At 43.9% G+C, this 23976-nt stretch overlaps 1 protein-coding gene across 2 annotated transcripts in view; it reads right to left on the bottom strand.

Annotated features, from left to right (window-relative positions):
• Positions 1-4632: 4632 nt before the first annotated feature.
• LOC138752606 (dual specificity calcium/calmodulin-dependent 3',5'-cyclic nucleotide phosphodiesterase 1A-like) overlaps positions 4633-23976 on the bottom strand; it is a 242789-nt gene continuing 223445 nt past the window's right edge. The window contains exons 16-17 of one of the 2 annotated variants that reach the window (XM_069915385.1): positions 23635-23709; positions 4633-4813 (exon numbers count right to left, since the gene is read on the bottom strand). In XM_069915385.1, the coding sequence (XP_069771486.1) occupies positions 4782-4813; positions 23635-23709 (107 nt within the window). In that variant the 3' untranslated portion in view covers positions 4633-4781. Of the gene's footprint in view, positions 4814-7396; positions 7490-23634; positions 23710-23976 lie in introns of those variants that run through there. The other variant, XM_069915384.1, reaches the window with a different exon arrangement.

Here is a 23976-nt window from a genome sequence, read left to right as displayed (position 1 = left end):
AGAGCAGCGTGATTCCCCTGTAGTTTGAGCAGTCTGATTTCTCGCCTTTGTTTTTGTACAGGGTGATGATGGTGGCATCACAAAGGTCCTGAGGCAGTTTTCCTTGGACCCAACAAAGCTTGAAAAACTCATGCATTTTGACATGCAGAGTTTTGCCGCCAGCCTTCCAGACCTCTGGGGGGATTCCATCCATACCTGCTGCTTTGCCACTTTTCAGTTGTTCGATTGCCTTATATGTCTCATCCTGGGTGAGGACCTCATCCAGCTCTATCCTTAGGGGCTGTTGAGGGAGCTGGAGCAGGGCGGAATCTTGGACTGAGCGGTTGGCACTGAAAAGAGATTGGAAGTGTTCTGACCATCGGTTGAGTATGGAGATCTTGTCGCTGAGGAGGACTTTGCCGTCTGAGCTGCGCAGCGGGCTTTGGACTTGGGGTGAGGGGCCGTACACAGCCTTTAGAGCCTCGTAGAAACCCCTGAAGTCGCCAATGTCCGCGCTGAGCTGGGTTCGCTTGGCGAGGCTAGTCCACCTCTCATTTTGGATCTCCCGGAGTTTGCGCTGAAGATGGCTGCATGCGCGACGGAAGGCTTGTTTCTTCTCTGGACAGGACGGCTTTGTAAGGTGAGCCTGGTGGGCAGCTCGCTTCTTTGCCAGCAGCTCCTGGATTTTCTGGCTGTTTTCGTCGAACCAGTCCTTGTTTTTCCTGGCGGAGAAGCCCAGTACCTCTTCAGTGGATTGCAGTATGGTAGTCTTCAGCTGATCCCAGAGGGTTTCAGGGGACGGGTCCGTGAGGCGGATTGCATCGTCGAGCTTTGCTTTGAGGTTTGCCTGGAAGTTTCCTCTCACTTCGTCTGACTGCAGGTTTCCAACATTGAACCTCTTTCTGGGGGCTTTACTGTTCCTGGGCTTTGGCTTGAAGTGAAGGTTGAGCTTGCAGCGAACCAGCCGGTGGTCAGTGTAGCATTCCGCGCTGGGCATGACCCTGGTGTGGAGCACATCTCGTTTGTCACTTTCTCGCACCAGGATGTAGTCCAGGAGGTGCCAGTGTTTGGATCGGGGATGCATCCAGGTGGTCTTAAGGCTGTCCCTCTGCTGAAAAAGGGTGTTTGTAATGACAAGCCGCTGTTCTGCGCAGAGCTCCAACAGGAGGCGCCCATTGTCGTTGCACTTGCCGACACCATGCTTGCCCAGGATTCCTGGCCAGGTTTCTGAGTCTTTGCCGATGCGAGTGTTGAAGTCGCCAAGGATGACAACCTTGTCGGCTGTAGGGGTGCGTTGGATGAGGTTGCGCAGTTCAGTGTAGAACTTGTCCTTTTCTGCTGGTTCCGCCTGGAAGGTTGGAGCATAGACACTGATGAGGGTGATGCGATGCTTGTTTTGAAGGGGGAGTCGCATGGACATGATTCGGTCCGAGTGGCCTGTCGGAAGGTTTTCGAGTTTGGAGGCAATGGAGTTCTTGACCACGAAGCCTAGACCAGATAGGCGTCGTTCATCCAAAGGCTTGCCAGACCAGTAGAGTGTGTAGCCTGCTCCACGTACTTGGAGGCTGCCTACATCTGCCAGGTGGACTTCACTGAGAGCGGCTATGTCGATGTCAAGTCTGAGGAGTTCATGTGCAATGAGGGCTGACCGACGTTCAGGTCGGTGGCTGTCAGCCTTGTCTAGCATGGTTCTGATGTTCCAGCATTCTAGCTTGAGTTTGTGAGCATCTTTTGAGGGGGAGGACGTGGAGGGGGAGGACATGGACCTGTCCTCAGGCCTGCGCAAAGGAGCTTTTAGGTGGAGTGCAGTGTGCGCAGTACTGGCCCCACCCTTTACACCCATGGTTCGTGTGCCATTGCCAAGCAAGCTGGGACGTGGCAGCGAGGTCCTTGGGTCGTAGGTTTTATATCGGAGTGGCCTTCTCCTATGCAGGTTTCTTATCCGGGCTAGAGGGGTCTGCCTCCCCTCCTAGGTCGGTCCATAAAGTTGGGAAACTTTAACCAACCTAATATTGACTGGATGTGGTGGAGTTTTTAAGAGCATCCAAGAGAACTCCCTAAATCAATAAATTGAGCGCTCCACCAGAGGGCACAACATTGCACCTGCTCTGAGAGAATGAGAGAGGACAAGTGATTGCAGTGACAGTGGTGAAGCACCTTGGGAGCAGTAACCTCAACTCAACTTGGAGGAAGACGGGGCTGGTTCACAAGTTTGTCCTAAATTGGGGCAAAGCTAATCTTGGAGCAATTCGACATGAACTTGCAGAGGTCATTTTGGAGAGGATGTTTGCAGGGGAGAGGATAACACATCGTGGGAGGTCTCTAAGGTAAGACAGCAGAAGTTCAGGCACTGGTTGAAGGGCAAGGCTGATAATTGGCAAGTTTAGGGAACATTGGTTGACAAGAGGTGTTGTGGCTTTAGTCAGGAAAAAGGAGGCATACCAGGGTCAGCGCCAAGGGGCGTGGCATCTGTGGGCATTCCCCCCCAAGCGAGTTGCTGTGCCAGCCATCACTTGCCTTTAGACCCACCCCTACCCCCTCCAGCACTGCTAGTGTACATCAAGAATTGATGGCTTATGACGCTTCACACCATAAAAGCAGTGCTCTCAATACCTACACTGGAGGATGATGGAAACAGCACTCCCCACATCCCCAAGTGAGTTTATAACTGTTGCACTGTTCCCCCCCCCCCCCCCACCCCACTCACCAACATGCTAATTTGTTCTGGCACCGATGCTGAAGCATAGGTTAAACTTAAGCAGTCCTCGTCAAAACAAATCTCTTGAGAAGAAATGTAGAAGGACAAGAGGGATTTTGGGAACCAAACCCATTCATCTCTGAAAACAGCAACACATAGGAAGGATGGTAAAGAAGTAATATGATGTGTGTTGCCTTCGTTGGTTGGTGCATTGAGTATAATAGTAAAAACATAGATGCTGGAGGAAGTCAGCAGGTCTCGCAGTGTCCATAGGAGGTAACGATGTATTTCAGGAGGTATGATCAAAAGGTAGACAGGCATCTGTATTAGAAGACTGGTGAAAAAGAAATGCCAGGGGGAGACGTACTGATCAATAGTCAAAAGGTGCTCATTGGATATGGTTGGGACACAGGAGAGAGGAAAGATGAGAATTGTTTGGGGAGGTTGGTTTTGGCTCTGTTAAAGGAGACAGAGGGAAAAGTAAATAGAGAGTCAGACAGACAAAGACAAAGAGCAAGAGGGACAAAGACAGAGAGAGCGTGAAAGAGAGAGAAAAGGAGACATAGGAAAAGATGGGGTGGGAAGGGGGCGGCTGACGAAACCGGAGAAGTTGAAGTTAATGCCATCTGGTTGGAGGGTGCCCAGATGGAAGACGAGGTGCTGTTTCTCCACTTTGCGAGTGGTCTCAGTCTGGCAGCAAGCAAGGCCAATGGACAGGCATGTCGGCATGGGAATGAGGCAGGGAATTGAAATGGGCAGCCACAGGGAGATCCCCGCTATTGCAGCGGACAGAGCTTGTACCTTGAGGAAGGGCTCAGGCCTGAAACACTGGCAATATGCTGTATCTTTGTGTCCTCTGGACACTGCGAGATGTGCTGAGTTGCTCTGGCATTTCTATTTTTCTTAATAATCACAGTGAGTTTAGACTTTCATGTTTCACTGAATTGAGTGTAACGTTTGACATGCTATATTGCAGCTGTATACAACTTTCATCTGCGCACCAAAGAAGAGGTACAAGGACTGCCTAAAGAAATCTCTTGGTGCCTGCCACATTGACCACCGCCAGTGGGCTGATCTCGCCTCAAACCGTGCATTTTGGCGCCTCACAGTTCGGCGGGCAGCAACCTCCTTGGGACCGCAGACCCCACCTCACTGACAAAGACAAAGGAGGAAAAACCCAACACCCAACCCCAACCCACCAATTTTCCCCTGCAACCACTGCAACCGTGTCTGCCTGTCCCGCATCGGACTTGTCAGCCACAAACGAGCCTGCAGCTGACGTGGACATTTACCCCCTCCATAAATCTTCGTCCGCGAAGCCAAGCCAAAGAAGACAGAAGAGGGTTAGTGTATTAGCTACACTTAGAGAATGTACAGACTCCTTATAGGCAGTGGCAGGTTCAAACCTGGTGTGATAATAACTTTGCACTATCCACTATTCTAATAACCATGCCATTTCGAATCATGGTTCTGGGAAGATCTGATGAAACTTATGTCAAGAGAGTGTAGCAAAATGCATTTACTATTTAAGGGGGGGGGGGGGGCGGGGGGCAGGAGGAAGATACTGTTGCTGCAATTTGAATTTGTCATTATTACATCTGCCAAAGTAAAAATCTTAGTGTGAAGCATTAATACAGCACAAACTACAACAAAAAAAATCTCACATGATGCTATCCTCACTTCCACTCTGTACTGTATTAGCAAGCAATCCTTCAAGGAATATTTGTTACACAGCTTCACAGCATGCATGTTAATGCTGACAATTTGCCATTGGGCGAACACAGTGAAACTCCAGCAATTACTATGGGAGCATTTGGGCACAGGCTTTAAAAGAAAAATTTAGAGAATCACTCTACTAATGATTTTACCTCTCCAAAAACAATCCAAGGATGAACAAACAATCCAAGGATGAACAAACAATCCAAGGATGAACAAACAATCCAATGATGAACACATTAAAATGCAAAGCCACTGCCTTTAGTCATTAGTCCTGTTTTGAATATATCAGTGGGAAGAGCCAGTGCTTGAAACACAGTTCAAGGCTTTATCTTCAAGCCAAACTTTTCATGAGAAACATGAGGTTGTTGGAGCAAGCACAGAGGGACTAATTTCCAGTGCCAGGCTGCAGATCTGCTCCTGCAAGAGAAAGAAATATCTATCAATATCTTATTCCAATCTGGGACACAGGAGCTAAGAGGGAAGGAATGTAACAACAAGCCAATACAGTGGACTTCATCCTACCTGATCCAGTTTAGCATCAAAACTCTTCACACATGGTGCCCCCACCCACCATCCCCCAATTCCATGTGTATTTTAGGCTGCTAATCACGGGAAAAAAAACATTAAAATTTTCCAGTCAGGTGCTGATTTTTTTAAGCTATAACCCATTTTTGTGATTTCCTGTCATATTTTAAGCATGCAAAATCATGAAGTGAAACATGGTCATCGAATATTAATTTTCTGCATTCGCACTTGGACTTCTTCCCTGCTGATCTCGGTGCAGTCAGTGACGAACGTGGTGAAAGGTTTCACCGGGACATTGGAAAATTGGTATCAGGGCAACTGGAATCCATCAATGTTGGCCAACTATCATTGGACACTAACACAAGAGGCATCAGATGCTGAGTACAAACGAAAATCAGCGGCAAAACATTTTTAGGTCAGTGGAACTAACGCAATGAGTCAGCATTATTACGTGATTAAACATGCCAAATTCAATAAAAGTTCATTTAATGATTCTCTAACTTCCTGCATGATATAACAAATATGGAAATTATCTTTGTGTTCAGTTCTTCCATAACCCCTCATTGTTTTCAGGAGGTAAACCTTTTGGGAAAAAATTTGTTGTCATGTATAATATTTGCTGGCATTTGGAGAGGGTTCAGAGAAGCTTCACAATAATAATTCCTGGAATGAAGTATTAACCTATGAGGAATATTAGGCCGGCTCTTAGACTGTGCTCCTTGGAGTTCAAAATAAATTTTTTTAATTTTAAATTTTAGACATACAGCATGGTAACAGGCCCTTTCACCCCACGAGCTGGTGCCACCCGTTTACACCCAATTAACCTATAATCCCCAGTATGGTGGGATGAAACTAAAGCCCCATGGAGGAAACTCACACAGACACGGGGAGAACATATGAACTTCTTGCAGATAGCATGGGATTCGAACCCCGGTCCCCATCGTTGGCTCAATAACAGTGTTGTGCTAACCATGCTGCCCCCTGAATGAAGGGGGTCCTCATAGAAGCATTTCAAATGATGAATGACCTGGACAGAGTAGATGTGGCAAAGTTGTTTCACAAAGTAGGGGAGTCAAGGACATGAGGGCACAACTTCAAGATTGAAGGGTACCCATAATAATTATGATTTTTTTTTGTTAAGATGTGGACAGCTTATAGGAAGAATATGAATTTAGTAATATTGTAAATTACTGAATGTTTTTGTTTATTTTTAATGCTTCCCTTGAGGGATCCGTTGTGGGAGGGAGGAGAGGGTGGGTTTGTTTTATTGTTATTGGATTACTTATTCGGTAAAAGTCTGTTTATTCTTATTGAAAAAATACTTAAAGTTTTTTAAAAAAGATTGAAGGGTATCCATTCAGCATAGAAATGCAGAGGAATTTCTTTAGCCAGGGAGTGGGGCTGAGTGGAAGAATGGATCAGCTCATGATGGAATGGTGGAGCTGACTTGAAGGGGAGAAAGCCAGGGAGTGGGGCTGAGTGGAAGAATGTATCAGCTCATGATGGAATGGTGGAGCTGACTTGAAGGGGAGAAGGCCAGGGAGTGGGGCTGAGTGGAAGAATGGATCAGCTCATGATGGAATGGTGGAGCTGACTTGAAGGGGAGAAAGCCAGGGAGTGGGGCTGAGTGGAAGAATGGATCAGCTCATGATGGAATGGTGGAGCTGACTTGAAGGGGAGAAGGCCAGGGAGTGGGGCTGAGTGGAAGAATGGATCAGCTCATGATGGAATGGTGGAGCTGACTTGAAGGGGAGAAAGCCAGGGAGTGGGGCTGAGTGGAAGAATGGATCAGCTCATGATGGAATGGTGGAGCTGACTTGAAGGGGAGAAGGCCAGGGAGTGGGGCTGAGTGGAAGAATGGATCAGCTCATGATGGAATGGTGGAGCTGACTTGAAGGGGAGAAGGCCAGGGAGTGGGGCTGAGTGGAAGGATGGATCAGCTCATGATGGAATGGTGGAGCTGACTTGAAGGGGAGAAGGCCAGGGAGTGGGGCTGAGTGGAAGAATGGATCAGCTCATGATGGAATGGTGGAGCTGACTTGAAGGGGAGAAAGCCAGGGAGTGGGGCTGAGTGGAAGAATGGATCAGCTCATGATGGAATGGTGGAGCTGACTTGAAGGGGAGAAAGCCAGGGAGTGGGGCTGAGTGGAAGAATGGATCAGCTCATGATGGAATGGTGGAGCTGACTTGAAGGGGAGAAAGCCAGGGAGTGGGGCTGAGTGGAAGAATGTATCAGCTCATGATGGAATGGTGGAGCTGACTTGAAGGGGAGAAGGCCAGGGAGTGGGGCTGAGTGGAAGAATGGATCAGCTCATGATGGAATGGCGGAGCTGACTTGATGGGCCAAATGCCTATTTCTGCTCTTATGACAAGGTGATATTTTAATGTTCAAATATAATCTGACATAATCACAAACAAAATAACAACTAGCTAATAACCAATTCAAAAGTAATTCACTCAGGTGCCTTGCCATTCAGTGTGGGTGATCTTGTCTCTCCATCCGTCACCATCTCTGTCCCTCCAAATTGTAGTTGTTACCTCCCCTTCGGTGAAGGCTCCATCTTTGAGCTGTAGTCAATGATGAGTTCATGATTATACAAGGGGAAAAATACTGGCTCCCGTTGCCTTCTTCAACTGCAGTGAACCTACTGGACGGGTAACCCAGGCCATTGATCAGCAGCTTTATCGGCCCAGTATTTTTAGTTTCATGACCATCAATTCCAATTTGTAGATTCTGCTTGTAAAAACCATCCACCATCTGTAGTCCGTGACTTCACGTGACCCTGACTGGGAGGCTAAACAGGTACTACACCTTGCCCATGGGTCACCTGTAGGCTATCAGACGGAAGGAGCACCTACACCTCCTTTTGCTGACCAATTGCACAGCACCAACACCATTGCCTTAATGTACTGATAATTAATTTAAAGCACAAAGTTAAATAAAAAGCAAAAATATTTCCTACATTTTTCTTTATGGCACTCGATTCCAATGAGTGGGCTGCACTACATAAGGCGGCCAGGCTATTCGAAATCTGAGGAATCAAGTGTGAAGTGTAGCTAGCACCACAGTTCAGATGGTCAGTGTTATTTCCTAGACTCCACAGCACAGAACAACACCCTTCAACCCAAGATAATCCCATTTGTCTGTGTTCACCCCATATTCCCTCTGAAATATTCCCTCTGAATTCATATTCCTTTCAAACATGTGCCTGTCTAAATGATCAAGATTCCTTTTATTGCCACGCAAAAATACATCTCAACTTTAGTCTGTCATCTGCCATGCTTCTCCCTCTCAATGGTGGAGGGGGTGGTGAGCGGGTTAGTGTGTTCCCAGTTTCTGATGCCCTGTCGGTCCGCTGCTCCCCCCCTCCCCAGAGTCTGCAACCCCTTGTGGTACCCTGTCCAGAGTAGACCCCACCATCTTGGCTAGAGACCTCCATGTTGGCAGGAGTTTTAAAAATAAACACCATTGGCCCCTTTAGCAGGATGTTTAAAGCCTGTACAAAGTCCTCATCGGCACTGGGCAGCAGGACGCTGCAGAGCAATGCTATGCCTCCACTCCCCGCTGTCCCTGGTCCGCATCTGCAGCCATGGAAGCACCGCCAGTTTTTTTTTGTGTCTTTTGAACATCATAGATGATCCCGTGTCCACTTATTGTTCTGGCAGCATGTCCATTTACACACCGTCCTTGGTGTGAAAAAATTGCCCTTCAAGTCCTTATATGTCTTCTCTCTTACATTTAGAATCCCCTACCTTGGGCAAAAGGCTATGACAATTTATCTTATCTATGCACATTATGATTTTTATAAAGCTCCCATGCCCCCAGGAAGAAAGTCCCAGCCTCTCCTTATAATTCAACCGGGAAACATTCCCCTGAAGCTTCCCTGTACCAATTCAGTGCAATGATATCTTTATCGCACGACCAAAACAGCACCCTGGAATAGCTGCCAGGGCTTGTGGTGGAAGAAGATATATTAGTAGCATTTACGTGGCTCCTAGATCCAACTGCGCTGGGTAGGTCACGTCTCCAGAATGGAGGACCATCACCTTCCCAAGATCGTGTTCTATGGCGAGCTCTCCACTGGCCACTGAGACAGAGGTGCACCAAAGAAGAGGTACAAGGACTGCCTAAAGAAATCTCTTGGTGCCTGCCCCATTGACCACCGCCAGTGGGCTGATCTCGCCTCCAACCGTGCATCTTGGCACCTCACAGTTCGGCGGGCAGCAACCTCCTTTGAAGAAGACCGCAGAGCCTACCTCACTGACGAAAGACAAAGGAGGAAAACCCAACACCCAACCCCAACCAACCAATTTTTCCATGCAACCGCTGCAACCGTGTCTGCCTGTCCCGCATCGGACTTGTCAGCCACAAACGAGCCTGCAGCTGACGTGGACATTACCCCTACATAAATCTTCGTCCGCGAAGCCAAGCCAAAGAAGAAGATAGACACATAAATGTGCAAGCAACAGAGGGATATGTGTCCTGTGCAAACAGCAGAGTTTTAGCTTGATTTGAACATTACATTCAGAGCAGACATCATGGGCCGACAGGGCCGGTTTCCATGCAATATTTTCTCAAATTTAGAGATTCTCCCAGGTAACAGGCTCTTCTAGCCCACAAGTCTGTGCTGCCAAAATAACCAATTAACCTATGAACCCTAAGAATGTTTAGAGCGTGGGAGGAAACCAAGCACCCAGAGGAAATCCACGTGGTCCTTACAGACAGCTGGGGATTTGAACTTGAGCCCCTGACACTGCAAATAGAGTAGAACTAACCACTTAAATTAACTGTGCCACCTTGTGCTGTTCTGTGTCAGGTCTTAGATCCTGTTCCAATGAAGGCTTGCAGACAAGAAATGTCAACAATTTCTTATTTCACACATGCATCTGATGTATAGACATACAGCATGGCAACAGGTCCTTTCAGCCCATGAGCCCATGCCAACCAATTACGCCCGATTGACCTACAGCCCCAGTACATTCTCGAAACAGGGGGAGGAAACCAGAGCCATGGAAAAAACCCACGCTGACATGGAGAGAATGTACAAACTCCTTGCAGACAGCGTGGGATTCGAACCCCATCGCTGACGCCAAAACAATGCTGCACTGTCTGCTACGCTGTGTCACCATTTTTCACACTTTCCACGAGTTACTGAGGAATGTTGAACCCTGGCACTATAATATTCAAAGGACATTTAGACAGAAACATAAATAGGAAAGGTTAGCAGGGATATGGGCCACATACATTCAATGGACCAGCTTAGGTAGACAAGTTTCTTTCTTTATTTTTAAAATATTTTTATTGTTTAAGATATAAAATTGCATACAAAATTTTGGGAAAATACATAACCAGTCGTCTCATATATAAAAAACAAATTGATGGAATTATATTAAAAAACAGTTCCTAGATCCACATAAGAAACAAGTAATTAATTATCTATAATAATAATGGTAAACCCATATTTGCCAAGTTAAGCCAAATAAAAATTGATAAAAAAATAAACAAAAAAAGCCTCAAAACTAAATCTAATCTACCCCCTCCCTTTAATCAAGGTTACGTATTTAAAAAAAAGAAATTGTGGATCGGATAGTGGCCTCCAGACATCGGACTGAGAATCCCTGGAACATTCAAAATTGGTAATTCTTCTCGTCATGATAGAGTTCTATGAATGGGCCCCACATCTTTACAAATTGAAACTTCCCATCTTTAATATTTTATCTAATTTTCTCCAAGCTTAAATAGGACATTACATCATGTAATCACTGTGTATGAGTGGGAGAAGTATTAACATAACATAACATAACAATTACAGCACGGAAACAGGCCATTAGGCCCTTCTAGTCCGCACCGAACCAAACACTCCTCTCTAGTCCCACCTCCCTGCACAATGCCCATAACCCTCCATCTTCTTCTCATCCATATACCTGTCCAGCTTTTTCTTAAATAATAAAATTGACTCTGCCGCCACTATTTCTCCCGGAAGCTCATTCCACACCGCTACCACTCTCTGAGTAAAGAAGTTCCCCCTCATGTTACCTCTAAACCTCTGCCCCTTAACTCTTAACTCATGTCCTCTTGTTTCAATCTCTCCTACTTTTAACAGAAATAGTCTATCCACATCCACTCTGTCTATCCCTTTCATAATCTTAAATACCTCTATCAAATCCCCTCTCAACCTTCTACGCTCCAAAGAATAAAGACCTAATCTGCCCAATCTCTCCCTGTACTCTAGATGCTTAAACCCAGGTAACATTCTGGTAAATCTTCTCTGCACTCTCTCCACTCTGTTTATATCCTTCCTATAATTAGGCGACCAGAACTGCACACAGAACTCTAAATTAGGCCGCATCAACGCCTTATACAATCTCAACATCACTTCCCAACTCCTATATTCCATGCAATGATTGATAAAGGCCAGCATACTAAAAGCCTTCTTCACCACCCTATTCACATGAGTTTCAACCTCAGGGAACGATGTACCGTTACTCCTAAATCCTTCTGCTCTTCTGTATTCATCAATGCTCTCCCATTTACTATGTATGTCCTGTTCTGATTCTTCTTACCAAAATGAAGCACCTCACACTTATCAGCATTAAATTCCATCTGCCATTTTTCAGCCCACTTTTCTAAGCAGCCCAAATCCCTCTGCAATCCTTGAAAACCTTCTTCATTATCCACTATTCCACCTATCTTAGTATCGTCTGCATATTTACTAATCCAATTCACCACCCCATCATCTAGATCATTAATGTATATAACGAACAACAATGGGCCCAATACAGATCCCTGAGGCACACCACTGGTCACCAGCCTCCAACCTGACAGACAATTTTCCACTACTACTCTCTGGCCTCTCCCTTTCAGCCAATGTTCAATCCATTTGACTATCTCAAAATTTATACCTAAAGACTGCACCTTCCTAACTAACCTTCCATGTGGTACCTTATCGAAGGCCTTACTGAAGTCCATATAGACAACATCCACCACGCTACCCTCATCTACATTCCTAGTCACCTCTTCAAAAAATTCAATCAGATTGGTCAAACAGGACCTTCCGCCACAAATCCGTGTTGAGTGCTCCTGATCAGACCCTGTCTATCCAGATATTTATAAGTACTATCTCTAAGAACTTTCTCCATTAATTTACCTACCACAGACGTCAAACTTACAGGCCGATAATTGCCAGGCTTCCTCCTTGAACCCTTTTTAAATAACGGAACCACATGCGCAATACGCCAATCCTCCAGCACTATCCCCATCTCTAATGACATTTGGAAAATTACCGTCAGAGCCTCTGCTATTTCCTCCTTTACTTCTCTCAATGTCCTGGGGAAGATCCCGTCTGGTCCCGGAGACTTATCCACCTTTATATTCCTCAAAAGCCCTAACACTACATCTTTCATAATCACTATATTCTCCATATTTACCCAATTTGCTTTTTTTTATCTCACATATCCCAATATCCTTCTCCTTGGTGAATACCGAAGAAAAGAAACTGTTCAATATCTCCCCATTTCTCTAGGCTCCACACACAGTTTTCCGCTCTGATTCTCTAAGGGACCAATTTTGTCTCTCGCTTTCCTTTTACCATTAACATATTTGTAGAACCCTTCTGGATTAATTTTCACCCTGCTTGCTATAGTCTCCTCGTACCTTCTTTTAGCTTTCCTAATTTCTCTCTTAAGATTCCTCTTACATTCAATGTATTTTTCAAACATCTCCTTAATTCCATGCTTCTTATACCTAATGTACGCCTCCCTTTTTCTTCGAACCAAGTTTCCAATATTCCTTGAAAACCACGGCTCTCTCAAACCTTTTGCCCCTCCTTTTAATCTAACAGGAACATAAAGCTTTTGCACTCTCAACATCTGATCTTTAAAAGACTTCCATCTCTCTACTACATCCTGCCTATAAAACAAATTGTCCCAATGCACACCCTGTAAGTCCTTTCGCACCTTCTCAAATCTAGCTTTTCCCCAATCAAAAACCTCAACCCTTGGCCCTGACTTATCTCTTTCCATAATGACATTGAAGCTGATGGCATTATGATCACTGGACCCGAAGTGCTCACCAACACTAACCTCCGTCACTTGATCCATCCCATTTGCCAACAGTAGATCTAACACTGCTCCTTCTCTGGTCGGCACCTCTACATATTGTTGTAAAAAATTATCTTGCACACATTTCACAAACTCTAACCCATCCAGCCCTTTCACAGAATGTGTTTCCCAATCTATATGTGGAAAATTAAAATCTCCCATAATTACAACCCTGTGCTTATCACAAATATCCACTATCTCCCTACAGATTTGCTCCTCTAGGTCTCAGTCCCCTCCGGGTGGTCTATAATACACCTCTACAAGTGTAACCTCTTCTTTCCCACTCCTCAGTTCCACCCAAATAGCCTCCGTGGACGAGCCCTCTAATCTATCCTGCCTAAGCACCGCTGTAATATTCTCCTTGACAAGCAATGCAACACCACCTCCTCTTGCCCCTCCGACTCTATCACACCTAAAGCAACGAAACCCAGGGATATTCAGCTGCCAATCACATCCCTCCTGCAACCATGTCTCACTAATCGCTACCACATCATACTTCCAAGTATCAATCCACATCTTCAGCTCATCCACCTTTTTTACAATACTCCTGGCATTAAAATATATGAACTTCAGAGATTTCCCAATTCTTAATCCCTGTTTTCCCTCATCTTTAATAACAACGTGGTAAAGGCTAAATCTTTCAACTCAGATGAAGACAGAGGTATATCTGACTCACATGAAAAAACAAACAAAGCAATTGATGGACAATGTTCTATATTAATATTAAAAATTCTTGATAAAGTTTGGATAATGTCTTTCCAAAATCATTTGAGCACTCCCAAAATATATGGATCAGTGAAGCCTCAAAAATTTTACATTACTCACATAGTGGATCAATATCTGTATTAAAACAAGATAATTAAAATTTGGACATACATGTTCTATGTACAACCTTGAATTGTAATAAGCAATGTTTTGGACAAAATGAAGAATCATTAATCCAGGTGAGAGTAGAATACCGATCTTCATGTGAAAAATGCTATGTTCAAATCTCGTTCCCAATCATTCTTAATCCCAGCCATAGAGGCGGATCTTAAATATAATAAATCATTATAAATGTATGATATTAAACCACCATGAAAAAAATGTAAATTAAAAAATGAATCAAGAATATTAGTATTTGAGATTGGAGGAAAATCAAAAAGCTTGACTGAAAAAATATTTAACTTGTAAATATCTAAAAAATGCTTGTTCGAAAGATTAAATATGGCTAATACTTGTTCAAAAGGGGAAAAATTATCTCAAATAAAAATATCCTTACAACTTTTGATATCTAATCTATCCCATTCCTTAAAACCTACGTCCAGCAGAGACAGCTGAAAATGATGATTATCTATAATTGGACTAGCGAGATAAAAATTGTTAAACCCAAAGATTTTTCTAAATTGAGCCCATATTCTCAACCTATTTCTCATTAACAGATTTTGTGCCAATTTAGAAAAGGAAATGGTAAAAAAGTCCCAAAACTGCCAACAGTTCCATTTCTACCCAAGAGGGGCAATTCACTGACTCATCCAAATGTAAATTAGGCAAGTTAATCATCCAATAATACAATCTAAAATCTGGAAATGATAATCGTCCATTGTAGACTTTTGAAGATGGCTTTGTTTACACGTGGCTTCTACCTCTAGAAATAACCATATCTAGTGAACTGAAAAAAGATTTGGGAATAAAAAATTGGTACAGCTTGAAAAAGATAGAGCAATTTAGGTTAAACATCCATTTTAATTGAATTAATATAACCCATCATTGTAATAGATAATGGTGAGTATCCAGATATTAGTAATTTAATCTTACTGAGTGAGAGCAAAAAAATTCTCTTTTACTAAATTTTTGTAACTTTTCATAATTGTAATTTCCAAATATTGGAATTGATGTTTCACTATTTTGCACAAAAAATTAGAATAGCTTGCAAGATAACTTTTTAAGGATAAAGGATGTTAAGAGTATATAGATATGTGTTTGGGAGATAAATTGGGAAAGGTTTGTTAGAGTAGGTTACAAGCAAACACTTCAAAGCAGATCTTATTTAAAATACTGGATCTGCCCCATGCTAGAGCTGTTGCAAGAGCTTTGAAGACTGCTCAAGGGCCTTCACTAATGGATTGTTGTTTACAAAAGGCAACAGATGAAAGATCTTGCTGGAGCTGCGGATTGTCTGGAAGAGAACTTCTTGTTCTTGGAGGGTCATGTGGTTTTGCAAGCAGAGAGAGTCAAACAGGCTTTCTCTCAGATAGAGAGAGAGAGATCACTTGTACAGTGTTACAGCCAAAAAACAGCAGCTGGGACTGGTTCAGGACAAGCTGGCAAGCTTATGGAAAGCACCATTTTGGAAGACGGCCTGGTCAAAGCCCTTGTGGATCATGCAAGAGGAGAGGACTGGCTGTCTAATGTTTCACTTGGAATAAGAGAAACAAAAACGAACACTGTGGTGACCTGAAAGAAAGAGGTTATCATCTGGAGAACCCTGAAGGGGGCAAGTTTCAGCAAGACAATGAAGTGGCTGGGTGCCCATCGTACAACAAATCTCTCTCTGAAAACCAACAAGAACCTTCCTGAGCGGTAACCATTTACCTTTCAAGCACCAAAGCCTGGTGAACATTATACATCTTAAATTCTGTGCACAGTATAAGAAATGCCTGCAACCAGTGAACTTGGAGGAATGAGAAATGAGAACTTTTCTGAATTTACACACATATTATATACACATGCATTTAGATTTAGAAGGGGGTTAAATTAGATTAAGTAAGTCAATAGTGATAAGTTAAAGTTTGATTCTATTATCATGTTTAAAGATAATTAAGGTGGAGGAAGGGTCTGGCCTGAAACGTCGGTCAGACATTATCTTGAGGAAAGGCTCAAACCCAAAATATTCATAACATCTTTTTACTTCCTATGGGGCTGTAAGACTGGCTGAGTTCCTCCAGCAGTTTTGTGTTCTGACTACAATCACAAGTCTGCAGAGTTTCATGTTTCACTTTCTCACTAATGTCTTATACAACTTTAGCATAACATTTCAATTCCTATACTCAGTTCTTTGATTTAAGAAGGGTAATATGCCACACATTCTCTTTACAATCCTATCTATCTGATGTGTCACTTTCAGGGAATTATGTATCTGTGTTCAAAAATCTTGCTTTTCTATTGCACTCCTCAGTGCTCGACCATTTACCGTGTATGTCCTATCTTGGTTTGTCTTTCCAAAGTCAAACGCCTCCCATTTGTCTGCATTAAATTCCACCTACCATTCAGCCCATGCATCCAGCTAGTCCAGATACCTCTACAAGCTTTAAAAGCCTTCCTTGTTGTCCACTGCACCTCCCATTTTAGTGTCATCTGCAAAACCACTGACCCAATTTACCACAATATCATCCAGATCATTGATATAGATGACAAAGCCAAATGATCCCTGAGGCACACCACTAGTCACAGGCCTCCAGTCAGAGAAGCAATCATCCACTACCACTCTCTGGCTTCTTCTGTAAAGCCAATGCCTATCCCAATTTACTACCTCCGTAATGAACACAAAGTGACTAAACCTTCCTGATAGCCTCATTAAAGGCCTTACTAAAGTCCATGTAGACAACATCCGCAGCCTTTACTTCTTCAATGTTCTTGGTAACCTCCTCAAAAAAACTCTAAGATTGGTTAAAATATGTGTGGGTAGTGGACATTGTATTTCCAAAATCAATGACACCATACTTGCCCTCTCGGGGAAAGTACTGAAAGCAGTTCAGAACACAATGCAAACTTCCCTCTCCTTCATCTACATCTCCCTCTGCCTTGGAAAGGTAGCCAACATACTGGAGAACTCATCACATCTGGACCCACTCTCTCCTCCCTCCTCCCTTCGAGGAAAAGGCTGAAGAGTGTAAAGGTGCTCTCCAACAAGCTCTACAGCCATCAGGTTCCTGAATGAACTCCCCCCAACCATGCTCATCACGCTGCCCTTGCTTGATGCAAATTGATCTTCCTTTTCAGTGCAATCCTGTTGGGCTTTTTACACGGCTGAATGAATGTTGGGGAGAACCTGCTTGTTTGCTTGCAGGAGGACCCTTCTCACGGGACCAGGTACAATGTGTTAAGTAAACTTAAATGAAGAGACCAAAATGAAATCTAATTAAAAAAAAAACTCTTCACATTATTTACAATGATTTCCTAGTTGCAACAGAAAAGACTGCAAGCAAACACTCAGGAATATGCAGTTCTGAGACAGGTGACACGAAAGTAGCTTGAGTGGTAATGAATCTGATGATGGTCCCACTGATGACATGGGGTAAGATTGGGATCGCAGGAAAGCCGGTTACAGCGCATTTCAAGCTGAACCTTAAGTAAACGCTATAATCTGTATACCCACTAGAGACTTCTGGAATCTGAAGCAACAAACAATCGACTCGATGAACTCAACTGCCCGTCGAGTAGCATCAGTGGGAAAAAAAAATGGTCAATGCTTTGAACTGGAATCCTTCGTCAGCTCTGGGAGTGTAGAGACCTGGTATAATATGAATAGAGCAGAACAGAAGGTCTTGTGCAGTGGATCTAAATGCACACCAAACACTGAATTTCGTGACTTGTTCAATACACTCTGATTCTGAGATCTCGTGGAGGTTTATAAAATGGTCAGGGGCATGGGGATAAAGTGAATGCTCACAGTTTTTTTTCTATCTCAGGGAAGGTGATTCGCATTTCTGTATGTTTGCTTTCTAACTGGAACTAGAGGGCAGAGGTTTAAAGTGAGAGGGGAGAGATTGAAGACAGACTCGAGGGGCAACTTCATGCCTCAGAAGTCGTCCATGTCTGGCATGAACTGCCAGAAATAATTCTGACAATCAACAAATATTTAGACAAATGTCAGGCTTTGAAGGACATGCACTTAAATGCAAACAAATGAGACAAATGGACGTTGGGCTGAAGGGCCTGTTTTATGCTGATTGACTAATTCTTTGACAGAAGATTGGCATGAGAACATTTTTAACATGTTCAAACCAATAGCATGAGTTTTGCATGAGATTCATTCCTTTATGGTGATGAAGAGAAAATGTAGATTTTTCTCACTGTTTAATCGCCCCAGTGCTTTCAACTGGTTTTTTGCCTCTCACAGGAAAACGCATGGTATCTAGAGCCGAGGGCACCTCCTGACCTACATAAACAACATTGTACTTGTAGTGCAAGAGGCTTGAAGCACTAAATCATCTTCTACCACTCACTTTTGTGTATGCTTGTTTTCTAACTATATATTCAGCTTGCTGAAGCCAAACCAAAATTATACCAATACTCTTGAATGGCATTTATTTGTTTGGGGAAAAAAAAGCATTGTCTTGTTCAATGATGATTACTTGCTCATCTTTTTATCTCCTGACTAAACAGATTTGTTTATGTTTAGTGATTTAGATATTTAATTTGATATTTAACATGGTTTGATTGTTAAATAGACAAATCCTTGCTAAAATAAATCTGTAACTTTTGATCTATGATACATCAATAGTGATGGATGGCAGAAGAACCCTTGACATAGTAGATGCTGTTGAATTGTGTTATTTTGTGTGAAGATTTGTGACAGTCCCAAGTGCAATTTGCCTATCGTCTCAATTGCTCCACAGCAGACACAATATCCACTCAGCTCTGAATCACAGCAACTCGAAAACAGCAACTCATACATATGGCTGCTCTTCATAGGCTACAGTTCGGCCTTCAACACCATTAATCCCTCAGTGCTGGACAAAGAAGCTACAAAAATCTGGGCCTCTGTATCCCACTCTGCAATTGGGCCCTTGACTTCCTTATTAGAAGACCAGTCAGTACGAATTGCAAAACAACATCTCCTCACTGACAATCAACACAGATGCACCTCAAGGATGCCTGCTTAGCCCACTGCTCTACTCACATGGCTTTGTGGCCAGGTACAATTCAAATACTGTGTACAAATTTGCTGAAGACAGTATGGTTGTCGGCAGAATCACAAACATCAATGAGGGAGGGAGATAGATCAGCCAATTGAGTGGTATCACACCTACAACCTTGCACTCAAAACCAAGCAAAACCAAGGAGATGATTGTGGACTTCAGGAGGAAGAGGGGAGAACGCGAACCAATGCTCATCAAGAACTCGGTAGTGGAGAGGGTCAAGAACTTCAAATTCCTGAGGATCTGTCCTGGAGCCTCCATGTCGATGCAATCGTGAAGAAGGCTCGCCAGCGGCTATACTTTGTGAGGATTTGAGGAGATTTGATATGTCACTGAAAACTCTTGAAAACTTATACAGGTGTACCGTGGAGAGCGTCTGGCTGATTGCATCTGGTACGGAGATGCCAACGCTCAGGCCAAGAAAAATTTCCACTCAGCCTGCGTCATCACAGGCGTCAGGCTTCACTCCATCGAGAAAATCTTCAAGAAGCGGTGTCTTAAGAAAGCAGCCTTTATCCTCAAGAAACCTCACCGCCCAGGCCACACCCTCTTCACTCTGCTACCATAGGGGAAAAAGTACAGGAGCCTAAAGGTGAGCACTCAAAAGCACGAGGTGAGCTTCTTCCCCGCTTCCTCCAGATTCCTGAATAATCAATGAACCAAAGACACGGCCTCACTTTGACTTTTCATGCACTATTTTTTATTTAATTTTGCTGCAATACAACACATTTCATGACTTGTTCATGACAATAATTTCTGATTCTGAACTCTCATTTGAAGGAATTTGACATGCACAAGTCATTGCACAAGATGGCTAGAATTTTCAGTAGGTCCATTGTTGTGCAGCTACAGGTCTTCTCCAGGTTCTGAATGCCTGACTTGTAGACAGCGGATGGATATGAAGGAGTGCATGGAAGAGTGGCAGCATGGATTTTGAAGTTGCTTCTGCTGCATGAGAAGGAGCCATTTCTGCATGCCTTCACTCCAGTCACACCCCCCCCCCCCCATCACCACCACCACCACCAATCCTCCACTCCATATCCATCCGTTGACTACAAGTCAGGCATTCAGACTCACTCAGTTAATCAATGAGGCCAGCTGGCAGCCACTCTTCCCGATCCTGGTGGTTCTCCTGTTGCAGTTGTTTCTGTGACCCTCTCCCACACATTGTTTTTGCTCATTTCAGAATTGTTTGGGCTACATCCTGTTCCTAGTAACAAAACCATGTCATAATCTGGGGATGGTCATAAATGAAACTTTGTAGCTGGCTGCTACAAGCTATGGCTCCGCGGAGCTTATAGCACAGGAAAGGTTAGAGCTGCAGGCGGGTTAGCTCAGAAAGAACACACTGTTCTCAAACCCAGTTGAGTGCAGTTAACACTGAACTTTATTGGTCTCACAGTCCTCTTTTATTCTCAAGTTGAGGGGCGTGGCCAAAGCCCTCTCAGCACTGATTGCTGTGCTTGTGATCTGCTTTCCCTGATAGGCCAGTTAAGCCCTTGTGGTTGTGGCCAATTGGAGGGAAGCGCTGCGGGCCTCGTGCAGCCTACTGGATCGTCCTTCATTTTGTGAGGCCCCGTGGGGGAGCTGCGAAGGGCCACCACAACTTGATCTTAAACTTCCCACGCCTCCTGTTCTGCACTCTGAGCCACACTGACCAACTTCTTTCCCCCTTTATGGCTGCAAGAGTCTTCTCCATCCCTAGCTCGAAAAAATTTGGAAACACATGGCCAAAAAAACGTAATTATCTGTTAACGGAGGTGTCCAATAGATGAAGCATTGAATTCTACCTCCTGAATTCACATTGCACAAGCCAATCTTAAATCAACTCTATTCACTCCTGAATCCAAAGAGTAATTGAGAATGCAGACAACAGCAACGATTATGGAGCAGACAATTATACTGGCAATGCTTAATTTAGACATACATACAGCCTGGTAAACAGGCCCATGAGCCCGAGCCGCCCAAATAACCTTCCACCCCATACTTCTTGAAGGACAGACAAAATTGGAGCACCCAGAGAAAACCCACATAGACACGGGGAGAATGTACAAACTTCTGACAGTCAGTGCTGGATTCGAACTCGGCTCGCTGGTGCTGTAAGAGCACACTGCTGGTCACAATGTTAACCGTGGTGTCGGTTTGTGGCCTGTGCTCCAGAGTGCATCATTGCTCTTTCCAAGCTGTTCTATACACTTATATTTAAAAAAAACCAAAATACTACAGATGCTGGAAAGGAGACCATGACATAGGGGAGAAATTAGGCTATTCAGCCCATCAAGTCTGCCCCACCATTCAATCATCAGCTTTGCTCAACCCTACTCCTCAGTCTTATCCCCATGACCTTTGATGCCCTGGATAAGCAAGATTATCTCTGCCTTAAATACACCCAGTGACCTGCCCTCCATAACTGCCTGTGGCAAGAAATTCCACAGATTCACTACCCTCTGCCTGAAGAAATTCCTCTGCATCTCTGTTCTTGGTGAACACCCTTCAATCCTGAAGTTGTGCCCTCTTGCCCTAGACTCTCCCGCCATGGGAAACAACCTTTCTACATCTACTCTGCTCCTGCCTTTTTACATTCGAAATGTTTCAATGTGATTTCCCCCTCATTCCCCTAAATTCGAACGAGTACGGGCTAAGAGCAGTCAAAAGTTTCTCCTAAGATAACTCTTTCACTCCCAGAATTATCCTTGTGAAACTTGAAATCTAAATTAAAAACTGAGAACGTTGGTTATAGCAGCTCAGGCAAACTACAGGTTTTTCATCAGTCATTAACTCTGAATAGATGAGCCTTTCCAGCATTTGCTATTTGTTGATTAATAATGCTGATCTGGTGATCTAACAAAAACATGAATGTTTTACTGTAAATCAAAGTGAATGAGCATATTACAAATTATATATAGACAATAACACACTTGCCTAATCTAATCTGGTTTTCCAAAGGGTATTTTTTCTTATTTTCATTGCAATCCGCACCAATTTGATCCTTCCAAAAATCACTTGCATAAACATAACTTGTAAATCTTGTACTCAGAAATCAAAATACTGATTGAATTCTGCCTGCCTGGTATTGGCTGACGTCACTTCTTTCTTGAGATCAAACTCAGATTGCACTAACCACTCACTCTTTTGGGCCGGGGAAGACTGCAAATTTAACTGAAGACTGGCATCGCAAGGTGGATCCCAGGCCTTGAGAAACGCCAATAACTTTCCTTTCCCCCCTCCCCCACCCTGTTCCTTTCGGGGACAAAGCAGAGCTTCATGCATACATACCCCAGGCTTCTCTTCCCCCTGATGAGTCACAATATCTACCTGATGCTCACTAACTGCCACGTCTTTACATAATAGGGGAATTAAAAGATATAGGGAAAAGGCAGATAGGTGAAGATGACCTGATTATCAGATCAGCCACGATGTCATTGAATGGCAGAGCAGGCTTGACAAGCCGATGGCAGCTCCCATTTCTTATGCTTCCCAATAGGCTATGCAGATCAGTTGTAATTTTTACGGCCTCAAGGCTCATAGACTAATCATAATTTTGTTTGCTATGGACTATGCCCTCATCACTCTTGTTGGAGTGTAATTTCAGGCACAACCCACCAGTCAAACATCCACGTGGGAGGAGAACTTCCAGAACAGCTCAAAGATGTACCAAAATTATCCAGTTATTCACGTTACCTACATTCACAATATGACTTACTTTCAATGATACCTAATTATAAGTCTGGGCACTGTAATTTCAGCTAAAGGCATATACTGTAATTGTAAGATTTCAAGTTGACATGTACTTGAGATGGCAGAGGTCGACAGCATCGAGTCCACGCTGCTGAAGATCCAGCTGCGCTGGGTGGGTCACGTCTCCAGAATGGAGGACCATCGTCTTCCCAAGATCGTGTTATATGGCGAGCTCTCCACTGGCCACCGTGACAGAGGTGCACCAAAGAAAAGGTACAAGGACTGCCTAAAGAAATCTCTTGGTGCCTGCCACATTGACCACTGCCAGTGGGCTGATATCGCCTCAAACCGTGCATCTTGGCACCTCACAGTTTGGCGGGCAGCAACCTCCTTTGAAGAAGACCGCAGAGCCCACCTCACTGACAAAAGGCAAAGGAGGAAAAACCCAAAACCCAACCCCAACCAACCAATTTTCCGCTGCAACCGTGTCTGCCTGTCCCGCATCGGACTTGTCAGCCACAAACGAGCCTGCAGCTGATGCGGACATTTACCCCCTCCATAAATCTTCGTCCGCGAAGCCAAGCCAAAGAAGAAAAGAAAAGAAGATTTCAAGTTGACATTTATGTAATAAAAATATTCTCATGCGTTCTTCAATTGAAGCATTATCTTTCTATGCTTTGCCACACTTCATCTCTCCTATCTTTTTGAAAGAAATAAATATAATGAATAAAGGTAATAATATATTCTGTCTGCATTCACTTAACCTTCCATAGAAAAACTCATTAAGGTATTTTACAGAAGCGCGAAGGAAAAGGAAGCTTACGCTGTTCAGAGTGAAATGTTTGGCTCAGAGTTTGGTATTCAGAAGAGTTGTGAGCAAGGTGGAGGAGCTTAGCTTAGAACAAACGTCACCAACACTAATGCAACAGGATTGACAAAGAACTCTGAATATTCAAAGAGTATTTCTTAAGTGACAGAACATAGGTTAGAATAGGTGGTGACTCAGGATTATGTGCAGAAACACACACCTACCTTTTGTTTCCAACTGGCCATTTCCCCCACTGGAGTTCTCAGGTTCTGACTTCGCGTTGACATTCCTTACCTTATCTAGAATTAAACGGGGAAAATCAGTACAACATTACGAGATTTATATGGAGTGGCAGTGTAGTGGCGAGCCCAACACCTTTACAGCATAAGTGACTGGTACTGGGGTTCGAATCCCGCACTGTCTGTAAGGAGTTTATACCTTCTCCCCGTGTCTGAAAGGGGTTTCCCTGGGGCGGCTCTGATTTCCTCCCACCATTCGAAACGTACCACGGGATGTAGGTCATTTGGGTGTAATTGGGCGGCACGGACTCGTGGACCAAAGTGGCC

This window comes from Narcine bancroftii, chromosome 2 (genome assembly GCF_036971445.1).
Source record: "Narcine bancroftii isolate sNarBan1 chromosome 2, sNarBan1.hap1, whole genome shotgun sequence".
Classification (NCBI taxonomy): domain Eukaryota; kingdom Metazoa; phylum Chordata; class Chondrichthyes; order Torpediniformes; family Narcinidae; genus Narcine; species Narcine bancroftii.
This window is presented reverse-complemented; position numbering and strand designations above follow the sequence as displayed.